General features: G+C 38.2%; 1 protein-coding gene across 1 annotated transcript; it reads left to right on the forward strand.

Annotated features, from left to right (window-relative positions):
- Window positions 1–2,700: 2,700 nt before the first annotated feature.
- On the forward strand, window positions 2,701–9,343 carry LOC144638628 (uncharacterized). Its single transcript, XM_078497834.1, has 6 exons — window positions 2,701–2,837; window positions 5,375–5,509; window positions 5,911–5,964; window positions 6,418–6,487; window positions 7,051–7,701; window positions 8,248–9,343. Exons 2-6 carry the CDS (start codon window positions 5,375–5,377, stop codon window positions 8,916–8,918), a joined length of 1,581 nt encoding a protein of 526 aa, XP_078353960.1. The 5' UTR covers window positions 2,701–2,837; the 3' UTR covers window positions 8,919–9,343.
- Window positions 9,344–15,836: the final 6,493 nt, after the last annotated feature.

Here is a 15,836-nt window from a genome sequence, read left to right on the forward strand (position 1 = left end):
GACGCCTAAACCTACTGTTTTCACTGGTCAGTGTGTTTTCAGGAAAAAAAAAACATTTCAAGTAATCTTCAATCTTAACTGGTAAATGTTAGTGCATTTAAATGCACTAACATTTACCAAAGTTACTAACCCACTGCGTGGCTAAAATTCAGGCTAAGAGATATCTATCCGTACTTGAATTATTACAGGCAACTCTCTCTAAGATGGACGCAGTTGGGAACAACATTCACTGTTCGTCTTTGAGTGGTATCCGACTTATTACGTGTCGAACTAAACTGACAGCAGTAACTCTGAGACAGTGAGGATGTCTGTTCTCTTTTTCAAGTGATCGCACGTTTGTTTGACTAATATCATCTGCACAAAATCCCATTTTTCAGCCTACTTTTTGCCCAAACCCTATGTCTCATTCCCATTTTTTTGCTTGTGATTCCCAGTCCCAGTCGCCCTAGTCCCATTTTTCCCCAGTAAAAAAATAGGTAAAACCCAGTTCCCATTTACCCTTCAGGCCTCTCTTGTCAGTTTGAATACAAAAATTGCTTCCCCCAAATCGTATTCGCAGTGATTTTCAAAAAATATCTTAAAACAGAACATTCCAAGAAAAACGAGAGGGTTTAAAAATAAGGGGATAGGTTGGGGGGGGGGGGGGGTGGATACTTCCATATATGACCTCTATGGGTATGTGTCGCTGTGAAAAGTATGGTTTTCAAGCAGTTTTATCTGGATGAGAGAGTTTTCATCTACAGTGGATAAGCTATCATTTACCGGAAAAACTGACCACTGATATGAAAAATAAAGTCTAGACTAAGAATTTTACTCTTGAAATGGAAAGAATCTTCCAAAAATGAAAATTTACGATAGTGATAGGGTTTCTGGAGAAAAGCAAGTCTGGGGTAGGGTAGACAAGTTTGGCATCTAATCTAGTACAGGGTTGCAAAATGCAGCCGAACGTGGTAAGAATATAGGGTAAGGGTGTTAGAGTCCATGTGGTATAACCCCACCCAAAAAATTACCCAGAGTAACCCAACCACCCCCCACCGCCACCCCTCCCTCTACCACCCTGGGTGGAACTAAGCGAACATCTAGAGCAGGCTAAAAAACAAAACGTGCAAAACGCAGCCATGCTGAATATTCAAAATCACAGCAACTGTAATTTTAATCTTTACTGATTTTCTACGCATGGGCGAAGACATCAATCTGAAGTCGCCGAGTTCTATAATGTCCTATTTTTGAGTTAACTGCGGCAATTATATATGCGGCCGATTGTCTTTGCAGTCACCGTTGGGGATGGCGAATGATAAAGTCTAAGACTCGCCGAGATCGAGATGCTGAGACCGTTTATTGGAAGACTTATTAAGACCTATTAACATTTTAGACTCCGAGAGCGACGTATAAAAGAACTCGCAAAAACGATCGAGACTTCATGACTCACGGAAAAGGCTTCCGAGATTTCGAGATCGCATCAAAAGTTTTCGACGCAACGACGTTTAAGGTCCCATTCGCCACCCCTATTGATGTCCTGGACGTTTTTCGAAGCTTATTCATATTGTATTCCAAAGGCGGAAATAATTGGGCGAATTTTGTCATCATTATGATATTGAAAATAACGCAATCGAACGCAAATAGCGATTGTATTCGATTTAATTTGATAGATAATCGAACTTTTCATTTTGTCTCATCAAAAAGGAGACATTCTAAAGGATTTTATAGTCACGGGCTTAGTATAGCAAACGAAAACTACACGGTTTGTTGTTCCGCATAAAATATGATTTGCCTAATTTACAATATACTACTCACTTACCGTTCAGCATTCTTTTGAAAAACAAAAACTCATCTGTTCGCGATTCTCGACAGGAATAGAAATTATGTAGAATTTTCCCTTTGGAAACGGCCTCGTTGTCAGTCTCTTTCAGGGAACTCGACCCAGCAGCACGATAAAAGCCACCAGTTCCGAGAACATGCAAAAAAGCTTTAAAGTCGACCAATCTCGTGACTATGAGTCTTTTGTTCGCAATTAAATTTCCCTTAACTTAAATAAGCACTGAAGTGTGGGTTTGTGACGTAAATGGAAATAGTGAACTCAAGCAGTCTATCTTGAGGAGGGCTAGGGAGGAGGAGGTGGGTAATAGAGAGGGGGCATACAGAAGAAATAAAGTAACACATTTTCACAACTTTAAAGTTAAAATAACAAATAAATGTTGTGGATAATATAATAGTCGAGTTTTTGCGGAACTTTCGTACAAGTACCCACTGAGTACCCACATAATTATTGACCTTAGCGGCCATGAGCAAGAAGTGAGATAATTGACAGAGCGACTATTTAAAAAAAAAAATTCACCAAAACATTTTTTGTTGATAATACCCTTCCGTAGAAAAAGTTTTCCGGTAAAGTTTTGGAAGAATTTGTTTCAGTTGCGTCCCTCCCTCGCTTATTATGCATGAGTGCACGAGAATTCTGCTGGCCAGTTATTGTTAGCCTATATTTTCCCCGTTTCATTTAAGCATACTTGGACCGGATTTAACATATCACATGGCCAGTCTGTTCGCCACTTCGTTCCAGCTAATACGAAGAATCACACGCTTTACTCATAAATAGAGATACCCATTTTGATTGCATTTGCACGCCGATTACAGGAAGAACGCGCCCGCGTACTCTGCCAATGCTTTCAGCGGCTATGCTAGTTACCATTCTCCTCCCAGACACGAACATGGCGGCGTGCTGTATTACAAAGTGAAAGAATGTTGTTCCTTTAGCCGAACAGAAGAATTTGCCGGCTGTAGGACCGAATTTTCGCAATCAAAATATCCAAGGAGAAGCATAAAGCTTCCGTGCACAAACGGTAAGTAAATAGTTTGGTATTTGTTCGAAGAAATGTCGAAATTGCACCCGTTTAACCCGAACAAAATCTCAACATTTCGACTTTCGATTTTCAAACAGCATGAGTAACGATCATATCTATGTACAGGAAGAGGTTCGAGCCAAACCAAAGAGTTTATTTTAGCAATATGTTTGCCTTTAAAGGTCCTAGTGAATTAAACGAAAGTTTATATGGAAGAAAAACTAATGTATCGACGCGTTTCTAATCAGATCTCTAGGGCTAAAGTAATTAGATCATGCATTTATTATTACGGGTCATCAATTCTCCTACAAAGATCCATTATTTTCATCTACATTTGCTCTTAGAAGGCCTTTTTTATTAATACTGTGCACTCTTTGTTGTATGTATCGACTGTTATTGTGGGAATTTTAATTATCATTTGAATTATTCATGTTACCATGTTGTACATCATTAATTCTTAGTAACAATAATAGCCTGAATTTTTTTCAGGCTTGCTTTTCTCAACTGCTTAAGTCGAGTGCATTACTGCGATGATCTTTCATTTGCTTAAAATGTATATCCGCAGTACAAATATATGATTTTCTTATATTCATTTCACATCTTCTCCATCCACGGGTATATTACAAACTCACAAGTGACCAGCTCCCAGTTGGCTTGATAGCTCAGTTGGTTAGAGCTCTGCACTAGTATCGCAGAGGTCATGGGTTCAATTCCCGTTCAAGCCTGAATTTTTTTCAGGCTTGCATTTCTCAACTGCTTAAGTTGAGTGCATTACTGCGATGATCTTTCATTTGTTTAAAATGTATATCTGCAGTACAAATATATGAATTTAATATATTCATTTCAAATTTTCTCCATCCACGGGTATATTACGAACTCACATGTGACCAGCTCCCAGTTGGCTTGATAGCTCAGTTGGTTAGAGCGCTGCACTAGTATCGCAGAGGTCATGGGTTTAATTCCCGTTCAAGCCTGAATTTTTTTAGGCTTGCTTTTCTCAACTGCTTAAGTTGAATGCATTACTGCGATGATCTTTCATTTGCTTAAAATGTATATCTGCAGTACAAATATATGAATGTCATATATTCATTTCACAACAATATTATTGTAGTAATTGGAATGACTGAGGATCATTATTGTAACATACATTGTATAATTGTTTTCATTTGTTTTGTAAAAGCAAGGAAACAGCAAAAAGTACCCATTTAAGGACATTGACACAGAAATCTTGTATTAAACATTGAATTTTTCCTCACCTCTATGAGATTTGTGCAATAATTATTATTTTTCCCCTCAGCCTTATTTTAAGTCATTTTTCTGATTACTTTAGAACTGAAGGAAACCTCAAAATATTAATTTTCTAACGTAGAAAAACAACAAAGAAGTAATAAAAATGCGAAAAAAAAAACAAGGATAGTTTTGACTGACGAAAATTAAGACGGATTGCGATTGACAAACTTGAAAAAACTTGCCAGTTTTTTCAAGCTGCGTTGTCTGTGACATAGCTTCTTAAAATTGTATTTCTTTTACATTCCTGTGGTAAATGTTATATTTAAAATTGGTGTCATTGTTTTTAGGAGATACCGTAAAGATCCCTGTATAAGCCGCACCTTTTTCCTCGAAATTTTATTCAAAAATCAGGGGTGCGGCTTATCTATGGAAACATCTCTGGTTGGAGTTCCCAAAGGCCTAATTAATATTCATAAAAAAAAACTTCTTAATACCTCACTGAATAAATATATAACAACCTGAAAACTTTGTTGTTGAACTGACTACCTTTTCTTTCCTCTGCAAAGCTGTTTGCAGTGACGCCTGCTGGTCACTCCGACAAGTGTCTTTCAGCTGCGTGCGAGAAAATACCAAGATAATAGCAAGTACTCACGAGGCAAATGGCTGGCCGCTTTGCTTTCTTATTGAACTTTACAGCAAATACATCTATTGGATTATCAAACTCCTATTCTGCATGAAGGTTTTATCCTGTTGTGGGTAGCAGTTGCCAACCACACATGCATGGTTTCTTCTGAGAGCCAAACCGAAAGAAAGTGCCGCCATGTTTGTTTTGTGATGCCTAGACTCTCTACATTTATTGCTTGGCTGGCTACTAAGCATTCATTCGCGTACGAATTTCCTCGAGTATTTAGAAGTGATTATCTTGAAAAAATGATATCAAGAGAGCATCTTAAGCTTAAGATATTGTGAACTCAAACTAAAAAAGAGGTACATGTATGACAAGTGAAATTTTGCTTTCGTAAGACTTTTTCATAATAAACATTGCAACAACCGCCGTATAAGTACATGTATTTTGAAACCGTGCTTGTTTGTCGTTGTTTCTGTTGTTTGTTTACCAAGTTGGTAAACTTAGAATTAATCACTTCAAACTTTGTTTTTTTTTTTTTTTTTTTTTTTTTTAAATTTGAGCTTCCAAATAGAGGGTGCGGCTTTTACATGGAACTTTACGATAAATACCATTTGAAAAATAATCTGTTTTCTATCCATGGCAATGCATGTGATACTTGCTTCTTTCTTGCAATTTTCAGATGATGCAGTCTAATTCCTACCATAACAGACCCTCCCTTGGTCCAAGTGTTGAGTTATACCAGGAGGTGTTCCGAGTTCTTGATAACCTTGGAATGGCTGACTTAAAAATGACTTTTCAGGAACATTGTATTCAGGTATTAAGAAATAATACACAAAATATATTATGGCTGCAATATCCTTTAGAAAATGCAATTTATAGAATCCCAACTTCTCAAACCATCAGTTTCTTGAATCTCACGATAACTTGAACCAAAAGTCATTTCCTTGGATTTGCTTAACTGGGACGAACACTGCTAGTTTATTCCCAATTGCTTGAATTCTAGATTTTTAGATGTAACTTTTTGGGTAAGATAGCTGGCATTGCTGGTTTGGCCTGAGATCCCCCCCCCCCCCCCCCCTCCCCAACAAAACTTCTGATCACACATTCATGGAGAGGTGTAGGGGAACATTTGATCAACCATCTTCAGGAATGCTTCTTACTGTGTTTACTGTGTTAGTGATTTAATTTTTTTGCATCTTTAATTTGTTCCCAAAGGACCAGACACTGCGCTATGTTGAAACAGAAGATGAACTTAAACAAATCCTCAGGGTAAGGCTGAACTGACAAGTTTGTGTTTTTCACAAACAGCAAAAATTCTGCATTTCCATCCTATAATCTGTTGTTTTGCAGTTTAAAAGACAATGAAAATGAATCATCATTGTGAAAAATGTGGCAATTTTTCAGTTTTTGTTAAGATGAATCTGAATTACTTTATTATAAGTTTACAGTGAAACCTCAACTTCAGAACGAAGTGCCAAGAGACTGGGGAAATTTGTTCGTTATATCGAGGGTTCGTCATATCGAGGATTCGTTATATCGAGAAACTTACATTTGTGTAGATATAACAAATTTTTGGAAAAACAACCAAAATGTTCGTTATATCAAGGTACATGTATAGTTAATAATTAGTAAATAAAGATACAAAAACATACAATTTTTACATAATGATTGTATTAAATGGAATAGACAACAAGTTGATAGTTGCCATCTGTCTATTTTTAGGAGATAGGGATTCCTCTTGGAAGGTGTATTCCAATAATGAAATCATGGAGTAAACGTTATTCTAGTCAAGGTGAGTCAATCTCGTAGTGCACTTGCATGTAGGTACACTGTACTATTAAGTTGGTGGAAAGTAAAGTTTGTGTTCAAGTCTTATATTGAGTCATAAGGTTGGCCGTTACATGTACATGTCTGTATTAAGCCTACATATATAAAGGGACTAGAGGAGTATTTTATTTTCTATCCTCCTCCTGGATGGGATGCTGTTGTGGGTGGAAAGAGGTACTGTGAGAGTAAAGTGTCTTGTCTAATAATAAAACACAATCCTTATGACGCCAGTGAGGCGTGAGCCTACATGAAGGCCCCTCGATCTGAAGTTCAGTGCATTAATCATTAGATCACCATGCCTTTTGTAGTAACAAAAAGGTGTGACTGCATTTCACTGTGGAAGATGTACATTTGTGGGGGAGAAGACTACATTTTGTGCATCATTTTACCTGTGTATACTTCCCTGTGTTGTCGGAGATATGAGGCCTAGCTACATTGTACATACATGTATCTCATAAAAACTGCCAATAATTGATTTTTACATAATATAATTTTATAAAGTCCTCCTTTTTTTTGTCATCTTGTTAGAACAAGTGAAGAACACAGCAAAGGTAGCAACAGCAGATAAATCCTCACAAACTTCCATGGACGCCATTGATGCCAGTATACAGACTGACGATATTTTCATTACTGCCGCCGATTATAACAGAATTCTCAATAATATGTCTGCCAGTATGGCTGATATGAACTCTCAACAAGAATTACTTAATCACTATGCTGCTCTGGCCAGCGGTGAATATAATTTAAAATTAAATGAGCCACAAAGTGGGTCGCTATCTTCAGCTCAGGCTACTGCTTCCTATGGTACACAGCAAGTGGACCCTTATACGGCTGCACAAATGTGGTCCAATATAAGTCAGTACCCAGATTATGCCACATATGGAGCCTTCCTCCAGCAGGCTCCACCTGTGGGTGTTCCAGGAAATATGGTAGCTGAAAGTGTTGGAAGTCAAAATGTATTTAATCATAATGTTGGTGGTGTGAACCATGTTACAACTGCACCCTCTCACGTGCCAGCTCAGGATGCAGCTCATCACCAAAGAATGGCAGCCGGCATCACAGAACATAAGGATATCGTTGATGAGAGAGAGGATCTGGCTATCGAGCAGTCCTTGAAAGACTTTGAAAACATGGAGCTGGAATCTCAGCATTCATATGCCTCTGCATTAAATGCAGCTGGTAAGTCATGTTCTAAGGGTTATTTGCTGTGACTGAATCCTTAGGCCAAGTTATGCAAGGCAATTATTTCTGAAACTTGCAATGCAATGATGACCACTAAAAATATAGCAAGTTGCAGAGGGGTTGCCACAAGCATGCAAGTTTTGTTTGCAACTTGCAATGCGCCCGCTGAATAATTAAAATCTCAGTGGTTACCACTCCCGTGGATGCGCTCTGATTGGCTGATTCCAACACAATTGTGTTGCAGGTTGGGTTGATTTGTTACATGCAGCAACTTATCTTGCAATGTTTTGAAAGTAGAGGATAGTTCAACCTTTTCTGCTTTTTGCAACGCAACATTTTGTTGCATTGCAGTTTGTGAAAATGGGGTGTTACACGTGTAATTTTTTTGCAACATGCAATGCAATGTCTGTTGCATTGGAAGTTGCAGGAAAAATTGCATTGTGTGACATGGCCTTAAAGGACATCAGTGTTAATGTTGTGGTTAGATAATAACAATGATAACAATTTCTTATAATTTAAATTTCAGTATTTATATTTTTATAGAGACAGCAGGCCTTAGCCAGGAGAGCCAGCATAGCTATGCTTCAAGTACAGATCACACTCCTTATTTCACACAATCAAGTCAAAGACCTCCATCAAGTTCTATCAGTCAGCCACCAACCTGGCAAACCCAATCTGTTTCAAGACCAATGCTGTCCGACAAACCAGACAGCAGTCACTTTGCAAAATGTGATGATATAACCCTCGAGAGTGGTACAGCTAGGTTGCCGTCAAGTTTACAGAGTGTCGGCCCTCAGACGCTACAAGGTTATCTAGATAGTTTACCAGAATCAAAGGAATATAAAGAGGCAATGCAAAGCAGGAACCCCAAGAAGGGATGGAAACCCATCGATGGCAAGCATATAACATCTGGTAAAAAAGTCGCGTTCAAACCAATATTTTGGGATAACGAAGGACGTATGCGTCATGGGATACGTGTAAGGGGGTCTGATAAATCAGAGGAGTGCTGGCGTCACGTAGAGGGTAAAGCACCAGCTGGATGCACTTTTGCGCACTCACGTCTTGGAGACACCCTGCAATTTATCTGTGTCAAATGCACTTATGAAAGAGGCCGTAATGATTGGTGCTCGGATAAAACAAAACATAAACAATACATATTTAATCTGGGTGCATACCGCAATTTAGAAGGAGGAATATGGAAGAAAACCTCTTAACATATAACACAGTTGTGGTGATACTGTATTGTTCTATTTCTTAGAGATAGTTCAGTTTCATGTTACAGTCATGGAGTAGGTTACGTATAATGTAAGCTTTTTTAGTCTGAAATCCTTGTCTGAGAACGAATAACATGTGGCTTTTGCCAGAGAAGTAATAGGAATTGTGATGACTGTTGTCAGTGTTGGGGTAACCCTATATGTATATACTGTTCTCTTTCTCAAAGAGTGCAGTTTCACATTACTACTGGTCATGGAGTAGGTAATGTATAATTTAAGCTTTTCAGTCCACAGGCTTCCCAAGCTCAAAAGTCGTCTTTTTGATGTGTTTTTAGAGCCCTTCAGGCGGCCGACTCTATATACGTGGTGTATGCGACAGCTTGTGTATATAGAGAAATGTATGGGAAAATCACGGATTCTCTAAAATCGGGTAAATAACTATCTATTTTGAAATAAAGTTAACCTACCTCAAATGTGTCGCTTACTTGTGTCTTGTGCCGAATTTGAAGCCATTCCGACGCCATTTAGCGAAGTTATTCGAAGTCGTTGTCTCCCCTTCTAAAAAGAAGGAAAGGCAGACCACTCCATCGATCGCTGGCCAGAGCTCACTCCACAAATCGCTCTCCCCTCAAAAGGAAAAGTCCCGAATCGCAATAAAACCAACAGTTCCATAAAGCCCAATAAATTTCACTCCACATACGTGTGCTTCGGCGGTCGAAAGTCTCGTAAAGAACGAGAAATTTTGCTTTAAATTCGCCTATTCGGCTTTCCAGATTTGCTTGTGACCGACCTCGCGCCAACGGTCGTTACTCAACGACAAGTATCTGGTTTCATCCCCAACTCTGATTGGTCCATTAGAACCAAGTCGCGCGCTGACAACACAACAACAAGTTTCACGCTAGGGCTGAAGCCCTGAAGCCGCAATCATACAAAATGTAGTTTTTGATCGACGCGGTGTTCGAACAAAATTTCCTGCGACTTTGGGATATTATCTTGTCTTGAATGCTCGCGAATATCTTGCTTTATTCTGCACGTGGAGGTGCCAGATTTATATTTATGCGGCTTTTCCCTGACATATGTAAACATGGCTGTGATTAGCGAACAATACAGCTTTCAGGAAACATCCCTTGGGAGTCCTAGCGTGAAACTTGACCGTTGGCGCGAGGTCGGTCACAAACACATCTGGAAAGCCGAATAGGCGAATTTAAAGCAAAATTTCTCGTTCTTTACGAGACTTTCGACCGCCGAAGCACACGTATGTGGAGTGAAATTTATTGGGCTTTATGGAACTGTTGGTTTTATTGCGATTCGGGACTTTTCCTTTTGAGGGGAGAGCGATTTGTGGAGTGAGCTCTGGCCAGCGATCGATGGAGTGGTCTGCCTTTCCTTCTTTTTAGAAGGGGAGACAACGACTTCGAATAACTTCGCTAAATGGCGTCGGAATGGCTTCAAATTCGGCACAAGACACAAGTAAGCGACACATTTGAGGTAGGTTAACTTTATTTCAAAATAGATAGTTATTTACCCGATTTTAGAGAATCCGTGATTTTCCCATACATTTCTCTATATACACAAGCTGTCGCATACACCACGTATATAGAGTCGGCCGCCTGAAGGGCTCTAAAAACACATCAAAAAGACGACTTTTGAGCTTGGGAAGCCTGTGTTCAGTCTGAAATCCTTTTTCACAAAATTAACAAACTATAGCTTTCGCCAGAAAAGAAGTACCGGGAGATGTGATGACTTCTGGAGTGTATAAAAAAGCAAGATCCACTTCCTTTTTTTTACTAATATTGTTAACCCTTTTACTTCCAAGATTGCTAAAAAAGTTCCAATTGGAAGAAAATTCTCAAATTTCAGTTTTCAAAATATTGACAAACAAATTGCATGGCACGAAAGTACTAGAGTGATTTCATTTAACCCGTGAAACACTATCTACTAGTCAGTGCGTAATATTTAGTCAAAAACAAACAAAAGAAAGCAATGGAACAAATGTCTAATAGTATCAAAAAGTGTAATAACTATTTCACGGGTTTAGTGAAATCACTCTACTAAAATAATAGCTTTCATTTACATTTTTATACACTACTGAACAGTATTCTAATTCACAGATTTATTTATTTTTACACAGTGATTAACAGTACAACATGAAAGTACATGTACTGCTTAATAGTTTTAATTTGAGTGGCCACACACTAGGATTTTATTCACAGTCTTAAAAGTTGACCATGTATACTGCACTGCATGAAAGTACTCCTCAATAGCTTTCATTTCAATGTTCACATACAGAGTTTCATGCGCAGACTTAGTAATACACTTGTGGATGTGCTGTTTTATCTTTGGAGTGAAGTTGTTTCAAACAAAAAATAACTAATAAAAATAATAATTGAATGTCTTATTTCTACATATACATGTATTAAACATGAAGTGACATAAAAAAAATGTAGTTTAACTTAGTGGAAGACATATTATGTGATTATTACTAAACCTTTACTGAATATCATCCCTGCTTCTGTATAAATACCTTCTCAGTATGTGTGTTATTAACTGACAAAATTTGGTGACTAGAATCCCTTTACTTCTTAATCAGTCAATAGAGTTGTTCAAATGCCCTCGCTATTGGTCCAATGCCGGTACCGGTATGGGGGTATGTATTGGTATATATTCAAAAACTGCTTCAGCCAAAAATACCTCTGCCAACATTAAGGTGCTACTGTAATTTTAAATGTCCAAACAATCCTGGACGTCGATAGGCAGCCTGGGTAGTATTTGGAAGTCATAATTTGATTGTTACAGTACTTAATATAATTTGCATCCATTTATCTTGAGAGACTAAAGACTTAATCTCCAAATCTGAAAAAAATAATTTTGAAAATTATCTTTTATTGTAATGAGTAATGGTGAGTTTGAGTAATTGTTACGCTCCTATACTTGAGCAGTTTTCAATTGAGTGTAGTAAAACCAAAACCAAAGTTATTACTCTGGCCAATCACAAAGGACACAGACAATCTAGCCAGCCAATCAACCCTCAAAGCAAATACATGTCGCAGGTATGAAGCGCGGAAAAACGTGCGCGAGCGAGTCACAATTTGTTTTGGTTTTACTTTTGATTGGCTAAGAAGATGGCGTGAGATTTTTAAACCAATCACTAAGCGTAGTGATGCAAAACCAAAGCAAACGCAAATTACTTTCGACACTCAAGTGAAAACTGCTCTATGCTATAATAATTAATTATTTAGTGCTTTCTTTTTGTGATAACAGGAAAACTGTACGTCATCAAGAAAAAGTGAAATTAACAGTTATATACAGGATATTGTTTTGATAAACTACTGAATTCTCAAAACGTTAAACAGACATAAAAAGACATATTATTGCAATCTTTATGAAGAACTGATACAGTGTATTTCAAACTTGTAAGTGAAAGGGTTTCAGACAGCTACTGTAAGAGTGGTTTTTGATTGATTGCCCAAAAATAATTGTTTCTGCTTCAGTTTTGCATTTGCTGGGTTCCATAATAATATTGGCATGCTGTAACCAGCGAGATCAAAGACATTGTTTTTTGACCAATCAAGGGGTCACTTGTTGAATCTAACATAAGTGTGGATATGGATTTCAGTTCTTTTAAAAAGAACTGAAATCCAAGTTTTTTTTTTTTATAACCGGCTCTTGAACAACCATGGCCCAGATTTTGCTTATGAACATTTTCCCATACTCCGCAGTTGTTACCGGTACATATTTTTGTGTCTGACACAGGTTGCCAATTGGTTTTCCATAATGTTCTGATTAGCTTGAAGGCATATTATCTGCATCTGCTGTGATTAACCGGCCAATGATTGGTCTGTTTTTTTTTTTTTGCCAGTCATGATAAAACCACTTAATTCACTCCGAAGAAATAAATTGAAAATGTGTTTCTAAATACACTTTATTATGTAATAGGTAAATATCTCTTGACTGATGTTTTAATTTATAATTTTGTTTCTGGACAGGACTGTCATACGGTGTCAAATTAAGTTTCTTTTTTTACGGGTAGTGTTTAGGCAAAGCATATAATATTAAAATAATGTTTTCCTCAATACCTGTAAAATGTTTTGACACCTTTTAAACAGATTATTAGTGAAATAATTAATTTACACTTGTGGTTACACTATTATTTACTGTCTTGCAGTATAGCTGTAAGGGATGGACCATTTTTTTTTGGAGGGAGCGGGGGATGAAAAATATTGAAAAAAATTGTTTGCAGGGCCTGGAAAGACAAAATAAATAGTTTGCAAACACGATATGTATAACAAAAAATAGTAAGAATTTCGAAAAAAAAGTGTTTGCAGAGGTGCATAAACTAAAAAAAAAAGTTTGCACAGGAAAATTTTTCATCCCCCCCCCCCTCGAAGAAAATAATGGTCCGTCCCTAAGCTGCTTTGTATTGCCACTTGACAAAGTGTTTGATTGACAACTTAATGTCATCTTTTTGACAACTTTCTAGTAGCTTTTGTTTAGCTGGCCAATCAAATACAGAGTTGTTAAGTTCCATGTTTGCTCTCTTTGTACTGTTAACTCCACTCCCCTCAATTTGTGTACAATTTTGATTGGCCAGTTGAAGCAAACCATCGAAAGGTTTTCACAAATAATGCCAAAAAATTATTAATCAAAAACTTTCTCAGTTGGCAATGGTACGGTGCACAGTACTGAAAGTTCAATCTGTGCTGAATGTATCATCATCGTCATCATCATTGTTATGATCATAATTTTCAGATATGTCCAGGATTGAACGCTAATGAGATTCCCGTTCCTCATGACTGGCATCACAAAGTGTCCTTATTAATAACAATTCACCAAAACACACCAAATTCTGTCAAATATGAAGTAACATGGAAATGCCAAATAACAGTCAAACACAAAGTACTCAGTGAACAATACCTGCGTTCAATCCTGGACATAAGTGATAATTTTTGTTGTCATGGTGATAATTTTTGTAATCAATGCCACTTAGCGTTGTAGGCATGCAATGCGTGTAGAGGGCTATGTACATTGCACCTTCAGCTCTTTCCACGTGTTGTGGGCTAGTTGTACTATAAACCTATGGTGCACAAGGTTTTTCCCAGTTAGGCCATAATACCTGATGTGGGATAGTTATCATTCACAGGAATAGGGTACTTTCTTATATAAACTATATAGGTTTATGCAGTGCCAAAGGCCTTGGTTTTTGAGCTATTTTCGTCGAAAATAGGTGTAGATTTTGACCATTTTGTTCTAAAATATGGTATGGTTTGGGCACTTTGAAAAGAAATGAGGTATAATTTTTGAAAGAAACAAGGATTTTAAGACGTCGGAAATTTAAACACTTGTCTTCGAGCGACTTTAGCTTCTTGAGAACTCAGCAAACCTCCCAAGAGTTAAACATTTGATTTACAGCATAACTTTAAAGTGTACTACTTCTTTTTGTCTGCGACACTACTGCAAGTACTAAAGTTACTTTCTGAATTTTGAAGCAACGCGTCCATACTTGCGCAATCTCTGTCGAAAACCTAAAAGGAGATCAAACTTCTGAAAAAGTGGCGTTAAGTAAATAATGTTTGAGTACTTCGAGGGATGTATTCTTTTTAAGTTCAATAGAACTGAATCGAAGATAATAGAAAATCTCATGAGGTAGTTGTAGCACCTTTTTCCCTGCCTCGTACCAAGGCGCCGCGAGAGCTTTTGCCGAAGCACGCAAATGGTCAAGGGAAGGCGTGAAAAAGCACGCAAAGGGTCAAGGGAAGGCGTGATCGGAGGCGGCGGGAGCGCGCTCCGCTTCTTTCGCCCTTCCCATGATCCCTTGCGATTCCGTATAAAGCGGTAGCGCCTGGATACGAGGCAGCCTTTTTCCTGCGTTTTCCTTCCTTTTTCGCTTGCCCCATGTCGCGTCACATCAGCGCGCATCACGGACAAATAGTAAACGCCAAATCAACCAATTAAAGCTTTAGTTCTGTGCATGCTTGGCGTAAAAATTTACTACCGGGCCTACAAATTTATACTAGCCATGCCTCTGGCCTATCTTTTCGCTAATCTTTGCTCTTCGAAGAAAAAGTTTAAACGATCTCGGGCTGTTGGTAAAATTTGTAGCGGTCAACCAAAAATATGTCTGACATAAAAATGTGTCTGTGACCGCTAATCCAAAATGCGTGGCCGACCGTCAAAATCCGTGACGTGACGGCTGAGCCTGTGACAAATCCGTGACGGCCAAAATAGCTCCTAAACATCACAATCCGTGACGACCGACAAAATCCGTGAAATCCGTGACGGCTATAAGCCTGTGACAAATCCGTGACGGCCAAAATAGCTCCTAAACATCTAAAAACGCTTGAAATACCGGTAAACTGAGTTATAAAAAAAACTTTATCTGTCAGAATTCCGTTGTTTGTCAGATTTGTCCTGTCGTTAAAGTTCTTGACTAAACGTCTTATACAAAAGATCAATATTTTTATCGCTATTTTGTACACAAAAAGACGCATGCATAGTCGATAGGGTGTCGCGGGAAATTGTGGAGAGTTGTCGTTTTTATCGCGCTGTTCTTGGGAGGGGGGGGGGGGGGGGGGCTTGTACTGCTTGCCGCTTGATGGGGAACACTTTTTTACCTTTTTTAAAGTCTGAAATGAGATCTCTGAATGGCCAAAAAATGTAATTTTTTAATCTTTTTGCTTATCTAAATGAGACCGTTTTGACAGTTGGTAGCGGATATTGTAGTATTGCGAGGATACAATTAACAAAAAATTATTTTAAAATCATTTTTCAAACTTTTTGGCCCGAGATGGGGTTCGATTGGGTTCCTATCTAGATCCCAGGGCAGCCTCTCTACCCGAACACGTTCAAATACCCCCGGAGTGTTCCCACAATATATCTTATTCTCTCAAACTTCTACTCGTGTTTCTAGACTGAACACGA

The sequence above is a fragment of the Oculina patagonica genome, chromosome 14 (genome assembly GCF_052425735.1).
Source record: "Oculina patagonica isolate OP01 chromosome 14, crgOcupat, whole genome shotgun sequence".
Lineage (NCBI taxonomy): Eukaryota > Metazoa > Cnidaria > Anthozoa > Scleractinia > Oculinidae > Oculina > Oculina patagonica.

Excerpts from the sequence above, each read along its gene's own strand:
- LOC144638628 (XM_078497834.1), top strand. The coding sequence starts at position 5,375 with ATGATGCAGTCTAATTCCTACCATAACAGACCCTCCCTTGGTCCAAGT. Across the intron at positions 5,965-6,417 it reads AACTTAAACAAATCCTCAGG|GAGATAGGGATTCCTCTTGG; the intron begins GTAAGGCTGAAC and ends GTCTATTTTTAG. Across the intron at positions 7,702-8,247 it reads CTCTGCATTAAATGCAGCTG|AGACAGCAGGCCTTAGCCAG; the intron begins GTAAGTCATGTT and ends ATATTTTTATAG.